The sequence below is a fragment of the Pyxicephalus adspersus genome, chromosome 2 (assembly GCF_032062135.1).
Source record: "Pyxicephalus adspersus chromosome 2, UCB_Pads_2.0, whole genome shotgun sequence".
In the NCBI taxonomy this organism is placed as follows: Eukaryota; Metazoa; Chordata; class Amphibia; order Anura; family Pyxicephalidae; genus Pyxicephalus; species Pyxicephalus adspersus.
This window is the reverse complement of record NC_092859.1, coordinates 42553692-42565845: the sequence shown is the minus strand read 5'-3', so window position 1 is coordinate 42565845 and position 12154 is coordinate 42553692. Positions and strand designations below refer to the sequence as shown.

The 12154-nt window shown below is 37.4% G+C and overlaps 1 protein-coding gene across 1 annotated transcript in view; it reads right to left on the bottom strand.

Annotated features, from left to right (window-relative positions):
- Nucleotides 1-609: 609 nt before the first annotated feature.
- Nucleotides 610-12154, bottom strand: part of LTC4S (leukotriene C4 synthase) — a 19922-nt gene continuing 8377 nt past the window's right edge. Inside the window, exons 4-6 of the mRNA XM_072400593.1 lie at nucleotides 11869-11939; nucleotides 8830-8911; nucleotides 610-3537 (exon numbers count right to left, since the gene is read on the bottom strand). Coding sequence (XP_072256694.1) covers nucleotides 3426-3537; nucleotides 8830-8911; nucleotides 11869-11939 — 265 coding nt within the window. The 3' untranslated portion in view covers nucleotides 610-3425. The remainder of the gene's footprint in view (nucleotides 3538-8829; nucleotides 8912-11868; nucleotides 11940-12154) is intronic.

Below are 12154 nucleotides of genomic sequence, written 5' to 3'. Positions count from 1 at the left end.
GAAGCTTGGTGGTAAAAAAAATGGTTTGGAGGTTGATTTGCTGTTATAGGGTTTTGGCAGTTTAAGTGTGCTCAGCCAGTCTACCAGAGATGCACAGCTGATAACTGCTTAATATAGAGTGTTATATTGAACCATGAAACAGGCACTCCAGTGATGACAGATTCACAACTGCTGATTGCATTTCTCATGAGTTTTCTCTTTGGGAAGATCTGTAATAACTGGCATACACTTCATGACGAACAATCTAATACTCACCTGATGTTAAATTACAAATTAATCACCAAAACCACTGAAGAAGTTCATGGAAGCGAAACGCGTTGAGTTTGGAGAAAACAAAATTGTGGGTAAATACTAAGAAGTGTGTTTTATTTTTGGAATGTATTAATATGGCTATACTAATATATGTCATTGATGCTTATTGAAAACAAGTATATGTGCTGTAAATGATTTTATTACATGTTGTAGAAAAAAATTGTACTATGTTATGAGAAAAAAATGTTATTAATATTGTTGGTACCTAATAAAATTAAATTTCTTAAAAAATCCGGTTTTGTTTTTTTTGTGATTGATTGAACGACTAGGACCATATAAATAACACCATCCTATAGGTACTATTACTTGTAAAAAGTTTATTTAAATATGGGTTCCCTTTAAACTAACACTGATGGTGCAGAAACATGACATGGATCATGATCTTTAGGCTCTTACAAAACATACTTTTACATGTATGACATAATTAGGGGGTTTATTGGCATGATGGGATTTACTGTTAAAGGACTTTACATACATTCAAAATAGACTGAAACATGGAATGAAAAATATGGAACTCTAAAGAAAACACTGAAATGTAAACACCTATTATAAAGCAGTATATAAAAAACATTTATCACAAATAGATACATATAACTGATGTTTTGATAATTTTCTCGTCACTGTTTTTCTTTACACTCTGATAACTACATACTAAATGTGTATGTAAAATGTTATATTCCTTTGTCATTATTAGTAGTGTAAGAAGAAATAGTGTTACTGTTAGCTACTGTAAACTCCATCTAAATAGGTAATTTCATATGCATCCTTATAGAGAATCCAGCGGAGCCATTTACCACTTGTTTCCGCTGGTTAGTTGTATAGAAACAGGGTCGCTATCACAGACATAATAAAGAGCTGGGATCTCTCTGGGTTGGGTTAAAATGCGAAATACACTAATATGAATTATTTTTGCTGCAGAGAACATCAAATTATAGTATGTTATACTGATATATATATATATATCAGTATAACATATAATAGTATATACTATTCTGATAGACAATAATGATTTGCACGGCCCACAGTTGTGTCATGTTTTTTCTATGTATGAAAAACTGCTGGGCATTCTGTAAAATTATTATTTATATTTGGCAGGGAATTGCTATAAAAACATCCATACATGCAAAAAAAGCATATATACCAAACAAGTATACCAAACATAAAGTACAAGCAAAGGCTAGAGAGTAGAATACAAAATAAAAGCAGATACTGAAAATTGCACCCAAATACAGGATGAATGTCACTATGTAACATGCATACAGAATAGAATAAATAATACCAGCTATAACAAGCCTACAGAAGAAGAGATGTGGTACTCGGTCATGTTTACATACAAAGAAAATATAAATATACCCAGTGTGTACAACAAGACACAGTACTGTGCAAAATCTGCTTTTAAATGATAACAGCCTTTTTCGATAAAGTAACAAATACATAAAAATATAAATTTACATCAATGAACATATCAGGATTGCCTTACAAAATATGCAATTAGCAACTATGCAAGGAAGAGGCCGGCTCAAGTCGAATCAAAGGAGGTTTGTGCATCTGGGTGATTCACTTGATTTTATTGTGAGTTAGCAAGGCTGTCAGAGCCATCAACGATTATGAAGTCAAGAGTAAGTTAAGAAAAATGTACTTTTCCACCCTTTGATAAACCTAAAGGTGAGCAGAACATTATTAAGCATATCATGGATGGGATGAATAGGTAGGCTTGCTACCCTTTGGTTAATGAAAAACAGAATGTGATGAAAACTAAAACAGGAACAACACCAACAATTGGAACTCTTATCTGTGTAATTGTACAGTGTATATAGCCTACAACTACACAAAAGCAGACGCAAAGAGGGAAGGTGGTTATCAGGCTTCCTATGCAAAGGGACCAAAGCGGACACATAGTAATTAAAAAAAAAAAAAAACAGAAAGTGATTAAAAAAACACACTGCCTGCTTCAAAACTGGATGGCAGCAGCCTCTATGAATCCTCACTGTGTTCTGGCATCTATTACCTTAAAGTGGATTGATGGTAAAAATAAACATATTACTCAAGTAAAAATTATAGAGAATTTCTAGGACCTTTTAATGCAGGATTGCCATATTTTCTTCCATTTATAAAAAAATTGTGCCCTGCATAGAAGAGCTGCCTATATGGCAGTGCCTGTGAGAGACAACATCCACGTCTTGGATTATATTACTGGAGCTGGGGATGTCTTCTATTGAGCTCAGATGGACAAAAGAAAATCAGCATAGCCTGGTAAACAAGACAAGTGTGTTTAAACAGGAAACCAGAGGAAATCCTACAGCAAAAGGCTTAATTTTTTTTTTGTCCACATTGGAGAAATTTCTCCTTCATCTTTATTTGGCACGGTAAAAAACAGGAAGTCAGGAGAAATCTCTCCAATTGGGACACAGATAGCATCACACATTTGAAAAACCCCTTCTGACTGTATCAAAATCCTAAAATCATTTTGCTTGGAGTTCACCTTTAAATAGGGAATATTTCATACTTCAGTATTATTCAGATAATTCAATAATTAATTTACTAGATACCTTATTTAGTAAATAATTTATTGAATTATCTGAATTACATTGTAAACGTTAAACTTGAGCAATAGGTTAGCAAACCTCAGGGAAATCCACCGTGTTTGGGGATCCCAAGCACTTAAAGCACTTAATAATCCCAAGCACTTATAAAGTTGTATGAGCTTTGCTAACCATTTGGTCACATAAAATAAAAGGTAAGGCTTTAAAATAGGGAAATTTCCACAGAAGAATCACAGACACCAGCAAAAACATAGCCACACAGGGTTGTTGGATTGGTAGCCATTGTACTGCACTGAAGCACCAATACTTTTAGGTAAAGCTGTTCTAAGAGTGTTCTAAGAAACTAAAGGGTGGTACTTGTATTTGCCTATTTGACCAGGGTTGCTACCTAACATGTTAGATATATTGTTCATTGAGTGAACCTAACACGATTCTTTCATTTTATGGGTGTGCTGCAAGATCAGCCCAATTCTCTCTGGTATCACTAATGCTAATTCAAAACTATATTAGTACTGACAAGTTTTTTTTAACATTACATTGCATTTTTACATTAGCTTCAACTAGGCAACATCAAAAGACCTCCAGTTCCAGGAAGTGGGAAAAAAGAACATGAAGTATGCCAACTGCTGAAAGGCCAATCATAAACCAGAGAATGCCAGCATTAAGATACATTGGAGCCAATCTAGAAGGAAAGACAAACAGATATTAAAACTAAATTCAGATACAATAAATATACCGGGACAGCCAATCTGCAAAGTACATTTTATTACAAGGGTTGTTATGTCTAAATTGTGGTAGAATTGAAACTCTTCATTAATGCCCATGTGCCCAAGCCAAATTTAGCAGTGCTAGTATGTGTTACTTGACAATAACACTAAAGGCTGTATTTATAAAAAACGGAAACTAACATTCCTGCAGACATTCCCTGGTGGGAATCTTTCAGGTCCATGTTTCAATGGCAGTAACTGATACCCACTATGGAATGTTTGTGGGAATGTCGTATTGTCTGTTTTATAAAAAGAGCAGTATGACTAATTTTCATACCTAAATAATTTTCATTTTTTTTAAATACAAGTCTGTACTGTAATACAAACACATTTTTGTTAGCTTTTAATAATGCTGTAGGTAATATATGTTTTTTTGTTATTTGTATCTGATAGTTCCAGTATTAAACAGATAACACACTGCAGATGCCACTGCTACCTGAAGGTGACAGTGTTCATTTTCAGGCTTAATTTATATAATGACGAGTCCATACTCTATACAATATTTAATCACAAAATGAACACACACAATCATAAACCACTTTAGCTGGTTACCAAATGTTAGTGGGGACCAGAGCTCCTAGTGACAGGACTGAGAGCTTCTAAAGTGTTTACAGCTGGGCCTTAAAGGGTAGCATATATTTATATCTAGCATGGGGTATTGTGCTGAGAATCATTTACAGTATGTACAGACTGGGGGCATGGAAGGGTCAATTGCCTATTCTATAAAGCACAACTACACCCAAAATAGTTTGTCCAATAATATGTGCTAAAGGCTAAAGCTGCGTACACACTTCCAATTTATGTCGTTGGAAAGGATCTTTCACGATCCTTTCCAACGACAAGGGAGTGCACGATGCATGAACGGTGCTGTACATACAATACCGTTCATGCTCTATGGAGAGGGGAGGGGGAGAGCGAGGGAGCGGCACCCTGCTGCGCGCTCTCCCCTTCCCTTTCATTAGGATCGGCTGTCGTCCATCGTCCGTGGATCCGGCAGGTCGGTCGTCCATCGTCGACGATGGACGACACCGACTGTACACACGGCAGATTTTCGCCCGATAATTGGCCGATGCCGATTATCGGGGCGATAAAAATCTGACGTGTGTACGTAGCTTTAGTCAGGTTCTATTTTTTACTTCACTAGGCAGATTTCCTGTCACTTTTAAACACTGTATCACCAGGACATCAATTAATCAGTAAATTTACCAGAAATAATTGGCATCATATACAGTACAGCCTATTCTTGTAATTGTAACCCAATCAGAAGCCATCAACCTATGGATGGTATTGCATTACATAACTGATTTTTGCAGATTTCCTATAAACTCACAATAGAAATATGTTTAAACTCCACTATTTAAATAACAAACCCTATACATATGTGCATTACAAATAGAAAATAAACTGAAAATAAATGTGGATCCTGGCCCTCGAGGACTGGAGTTAAAGACCTATGTTCTAAAATAATAGATTCTTGGCTGTTACACTGACCTAGTGGTTCCAATTCTACAAATACATACCAGTCAGCACCCCTATAGACAGCCTGCAGATGTAATAAAATATATGACTATACAAACACCACCTATTCTTTTACCAGGTACACAGGCTGCACAAACTATACTAAATTCATACATTACACAGGCTGTACATTGCAGCTACATGTATACTTGTAGTCACTGGGGGAAGTAGGCAAGTTTTAATGGCTGTGATGGGCAGTCGTAGTCCCCCCCCCCCCCCCCGTAGTCCCCTCTAGTGAACGTTTCTACCACTGAAACTAAAGTCTCACCAAGCTATGGAGCATTTAGCCTGGCAAGGAAGGAGCTCTCTGTCCATTCTGGCCCAAACAAACCAGCAGCAGGAAGCAACAAGGAAAAGGACCTTTAGTTGGCGATTTTTAAAAAAAATATATGCTTACTTGTACTGATTATTGGAATGTTTTTCCTCCCCAGCTGCAGCTATTCACATTTAGACAAAGGAAGATCAAATACAGTTGCAATGATTTTAGTGAGACGTGGGTTTATTGTCCCCAAGTGTAACAAATGACAATTCATTATGCTGGTATTGAAGGTTCTGAACATGCAGACAATCACTTTTAAAGGAATCTTCTCACTGGGTGCTTGAAAATAACTGCTATATTCTTGGGGGTCTATTTATAAAGCAGTGAACTTGACATGCTCTGAAACATTACCTGGTGGAGAATCATTCAGGTCCATGTGTTTAAAAGGCAGTTATTGATTCTGCACCAGGGAATGTTTCAACCAATGGGCCTGATTTATTAAAGCTCTCCAAGGCTGGTGAGGACACACTTTCATCAGTGAAGCTGGGTGATCCAGCAAACCTTGAATGGATTTCTAAAAAGTCACTTGCTATTTGTTAGCAAATGTTTTCAATCCTGGACACTGGTTTGCTGGATCACCCAGTTTCACTGATGAAAGTGTATCCTCTCCCCTCTTCCCAGTGTATCCTCTCCAGACCCCTTGGATACTCCATTATTACATCATCATTCAAAATAGGTTAAAATTGGAAGGATTTATGTAGTACAAAATGTAAAGTACTAGTATATAAATATGCTTCAAATCATGCCACTGGAGCCATATTTTTAAATTTTTTTATTTTTCACAAAATTGCTAAATGGTAATTTTACTTAAAAATGCCTAAACCCCCAAAACATATTTTCTGAAAAAAGATACCTTGTGGAATAAAATTTCAGTAGTTATTTAGGGTACATAAACTATGCCTGTGCATCACATATTAGGTATTGTTACACATGCAATAAAGTATCCACCTGTAAATCATCACTGGCCTCCCTCAGCCCTGTTACTGTGGATGAAGTTTCCTCTCTTCTCTCATCATTTCCATCTACTACCTGTCCGCTTGACCCATTTCCCTCTGATCTACTCTGTGCCCATTCCTCCACCCTGGCCCCCGCCCTAACCAAACTATTCAACCTCTCCCTTTCTACTGGCATCTACCCCTCTGCTTTCAAACATGCCATAATTCTCTCTATCCTGAAGAAACCCTCACTGGACCCCTCCCTACCTTCTAGCTACCATCCTAACTCCCTATTCCCATATGTCTCCAAACTCCTTGAACGCCTTGTCTACAAAAGACTCACCCATTATCGGAGCACCAACTCTCTCCTTGACCCCCTCCAGTCTGGTTTTAGAGCTGCCCATTCCACTGAAACAGCCCTTACTAAAGTGGCCAATGACCTCATCAGAGCTAAGTCTCAAGGCAACTTTTCCCTGCTCCTCCTTGATCTTTCCTCTGCTTTTGACACTGTTGATCACCCCCTTCTAATACAAATCATGCGCTCCATTGGTATCAGTGACACTGCTCTCTCTTGGTTTGCTTCCTATCTGTCTGACCGCTCCTTTCAAGTTTCTTTTAATGGTAACTCCTCCTCACCCACTCTCCTCCCTGTTGGTGTTCCCCTATGGTCAGTCCTTGGGCCAGTTCTCTTTTCTCTGTACACCTCCTCTGTAAGTTCTTTTCTCTGTACACCTCCTCTCTCGGTAGTCTCATATCCTCCTTTGGCTTACAGTACCATCTGTATGCTGATAACACTCAAATCGTCGGCCATATCATCATGAATGTCTGACAGATTCCTGAAACTCAACCTGGATAAAACAGAACTCATCATCATCCCCCCCTCAAATTCCAAATCCCCCCCTGACATATATCTAACTGTTAACAACACTGTTATTCGGCCCTCCCCTCAGGCACGTTGTCTTGGTGTCACCTTTGACTCTGCCCTCTCATTTATCCCCCATATTCAGAACATTTCCAGGTCATGTCACTTTCATCTGCACAACATATCCAAAATCCGCCCCTACCTGTCCCCTGAGACCACCAAACTCCTTGTAGATGCTCTTCTCATGTCTCGCCTGGACTACTGTAACATCCTCCTCGCTGGTATTCCACTAACCCGACTCTCTCCTCTACAATCTATTAGGAATGCTGCAGCCAGACTCATCCATCCTTCCCACCGTTCTTCAGCTGCATCTCTTTGAAGTTCTTTTCATTGGCTTCCATTTCACCTTAGAATCAAATTCAAGCTCCTGTGCTTTGCCTTCAAATCCCTCCACAGTTCTTGTCCCACTTACCTTTCTGACCTGGTAGAAAAATACCCCCCTAGCCGCTCTCTGCACTGCTGCAATGACCTACTAATGACTTCCTCACTCATAACCTCATCATGCATGGCTCCAAGGCTTTTCTAGAGCTGCCCCAATTCTCTGGAATGGTCTTCATTTTGCACAATATTATAACAAAATAAAAATGCAGTAAATGCTAATTTAGTTTTTTTTTCCAGGGAGTATTTCTTTAAATTATTATATATTCATTTTTATACTTTTAAATAACTGTTTGCTCTCACAAGATGGTACTGAACCTCTCACTGCTTCACCCATTCATTCTCAATTGGGGTGCCATGGGTAAGATTTACATGTAGTATCTCCCCAAGGCGATGTTCAGTGGTGTGATGAAGCTGTAAAAGCTGACAGCCTTACATCCAGTTTGATTATTTCCTTATAAAGACATCCCCTGCACCTTCCCCAGGTAAATAGAGTAGTAAGCTGTACTCAGCTGTTTTCCTAGTTGTATCAAGATCTGACAATTCTGAACAATATACAGAGTATACTTTGCTAGCAAAAAAAGGGGCTGTAAAAAACCTTTCAGGTGTACTCAAGTATTAAACTGTATGTAAACCCTAACAATTACGTAAACCCTCCTATTTTCTATTTTTTGCTTTGCTAAATATACCATTAAAGATTTGATCTGGTCAAAAATTGAAATAAATAGTTGTTGATTTAGCATGAAGCATGTCAGCTAATTACAGCCTGTGCTCAAGAAGTTATGGAGATGAAGAGGGGGAGAGGAGATAAAAAGCAGGGTAGGACTTCCCTTGCAATTCTTCAAAAATAAATTAATTTGTGCTAAATAAAACACATCCATACCACATTTTTGGCATCATAACTGTTATTTCTCAGTATTTTTCAGTACAAGGAAAAATGCATCTATCACAAGATGTACTGAAGTTTTTTTTTTTTAGACTAAAAAAAGGATAAAACCGATACGTACCCTTCAGAAAATGCCGATTTACATTCTAGTGCTGAGCATTTAACCAATGTCTGATGCATTTTGTTACACTATAAGGCAGTGGACACTAAGGTCACATCACATACAATACAATTTTAAGTCTAATTTACCTGCCCTGTGGAGAAGCACTGTAGCCCTTAAAATATCGATATCGGGCAAACAGGTAAAGAAGTCCACATGTTGCAGCTATGCCTGAAAAAAGAACAAAATGCAAAGAGGCAATAGGTCAGTTCATATTTCCCACATCTTCTAAACATCACTATAGCATTTTGCAGTTGTGATCACAGTTACAAAAATAATGTAAATGTCTTCTTTATTAGCTGTGCAATGGGACTAGATTTCTGTTACTGGATGCGGTGAGGACATAACTGTTAGAACTCAAACAACATTCATCTTCTAAGATATCTTCTTTTTTATATTTTATTTTTAATATAGTGAGTATGTGGAACAAGCCTATGTTAAAATTATGGTATTTTACTAGTGATGAGAAAAAACTCATGGTCATTAACTTGAGGAGACATGGCCACTAGGGGACGCTATGGCTTGCACAGAAATGGTGTGAACCCTGAGAAGGGCCATTGCGCAAGGTCTAAACAGTAACTGGGTCTTCTCCAGAGCCTCAGTGGTGAGGTACATGGTACCAAATCACTAAGTAGAAGACATGTCAAGGAAGGTCGGGGTCAAGGCAGGCAGCACACAAGAGAGATCAGGTCACAAGCCAGGGGTAAAATACCAGGGATCCAGGAAATAGACACCAATGACACAGGGGCCACCGCAGACACAGGGAACATAGGAGACACTGGAAGCAACAGGAGCCACAAATGACACAGGAACACTGAAGTAACCAACAGGTATAAAGGAATTGCTCAGCAAACTAGGGTCTCGGTACCAGTGGAGACATGATGCATGAACGCTGAGTGCTGTGTATGAGCTAGCTAAATAGCCAGATAAAAGTCACCCCCTGGTGACTTTGTGTTTAATGAGTTTAGGTCTGCTTTAGGTATTACAAACTGCTTAGCACCTACCAGTAAGTGTAAGTCTTACCTCCCTATGTAGATACATGGTTTTTAACATAATGCAGTGAAATGTAGTTGGCATTTTTCGTTTGGGAGTCACATGATCATATGTGATTGACTCTCCTAAAGATTTATTAGAATGGAACTTTTAAAAGAAGAGAAAAAAAATATATTATACACGCAATTTGAATGGCACTGCCATCACTCTGTAGAACACTTAAAAAAATAAATCACACCTCCATGCAACACAATGCACATTGCATGAGCTGTGTTAGAAAAATAGTGCACACCCACTCTGACCTTTCATATATACAGATACAGAGTATCAGGTATCAAAATCTCATTTTTATATAGATTACTAATATTACACAGGCATTTATTGGTTCTACTATTAACACAGTGACACAGTGAGAGACAACACATATATCTAAAATATTGTTTGGATATTTGTGAACACAGCCAATTTCTTCCAGGAAGTAAAAATGCTGACTGCTAAATTCCTGATGCCCAACCTATGCACATTTGGCACTTACTGTGTGGTTCTCAGAGCCTCTGCAAAATTAAACTTTGTTTTGTTTAAGCGAAACATATTTCAGTAAAAGAACAAACTTCTTTAGACCAGTATCTACATACGTTTTTTATGCTTGTTTCTTTTGATATGTTTTTAACTCGGATCGTTTTTGTGAAAAATGTGGCTCAGAAGCATTCCTCTTCCTGTGTCTATTTTTCTGGCTTCCCTGCAAGTGAGACAGCCTTATGGAAAGGTTTGACTTCACAACCCTAAAACTTGCATTAAATTAACCCTAAGATTTGTACCCATTAATACAGAGCTTGACTTAGCATTACACCTCCCTCCTGGTTGAAAATGGCGATTGTTATAGATCTGTCAACTCTATCAATGTTTTTGTACTATAATAAGTGTACTTGGCCTAAAGTCTAATGCATTTATATGGTCACTGAACTCTTGATTAAAATAGTTTGCAATTCACATCAGGAAGGACGTAAGTACAAAATCCAATTCATCAGAATCACTGCTAAACACTTTGGCAGTGAAATTGCATACTGACTCCTAGGGATAACAGTTTTCCATTGTTCCCCATTAATTTAATCTGGAACAAGATATCCTGAAAGAGTTTCCGGATACTTAGAAAATTCTGAGCTGGTAAGAAAATAAACCATTAAACTGACAGAGTTCTGCAACTTGGGATAGTCTGAAAGCTGCATTTACTGTATATTTTAAATGTTGGGAGACCCATAGAAACCACAAAACTTAGTCTCGGACGAGAATCTGACATGTGTACAGCGGATGTGGCTCATGGAACTGTCCAGATGGATTCATTAATGATAGGCAATAAATGCCTGTCATAGAAGTGAAGGGAGAAGAGCTTAGCGGGGTGTCACTTGTTCCATCTGCCCCTTTTCCTCTCCATAGAACAGAATGGCACAGTACAAAAACAAATAATGATTCATATTTTTCTCCCATGGAATGAAAAGCTTCTTGAACTGCAAATATTTATGTAATTTTATTAGCAATCCGTCACAGAATCCCTAGTTGAATTGACCAGTCTAAATCATTGTGGGTTTTTGGTCATTAAGATGAAAATATACCTTTGAAGCTATGTATTGACCTAGTGAAACCTTAATGAAATTTATCTTTTTGACTCATTGTTCAGTTTTGATCAAAGGCTAAAAAACTCAACTGGGCATGGTGAGTCATTGCATTTACTATACCTGTTAGCCAAAATATTAAATTAAGCATTCCTAATTAGCATTTTATCAGTCAATTAGATATGAAAGGTATTTGCACACCATAAAAGTTCTTCAAAAACACCTTTAAAAAGTGTTTACAGCTATCATCATACAGGATAAATTTGTAAATATAATGATTATTAGATATGATTTGGAACAACAATTACTCATTTTAATTGATAGAGCAAGACTTTGGACTATTATCCCTGTCTGTACTTCATGACAGTGGAAGACATATAGGGCCAGTTAAATCATACTGTGCTACCTACATCCTTGTTTCAATTCAGCGATTCACTAAGTAGAGAAGAAAGGATAAGAATGACACTTGTACTTAGCAGTATCAATTTTCTTTCTAAATAATAAGAAAATTATAATTTTAGTCACCTTGATGAAAGAAGAGCCCTGATAGCCATAATACAGCAAGAAATATTGGAAAATATTCTGCGCAGTTGACCCTGGAATGAATGACAACATTTATTACAGTCACTTAAAATACTTAAATCTACTATAAAAAGATAGATGGATGGATACATACATACAAAACTACAAGGATGGATAGACAAAAATAAGTAAAAAGATAGATAGATAGATAGATAGATAGATAGATAGATAGATAGATAGATAGATAGATGTGTAGTATGATAGATAGATAGATAGATAGATAGATAGA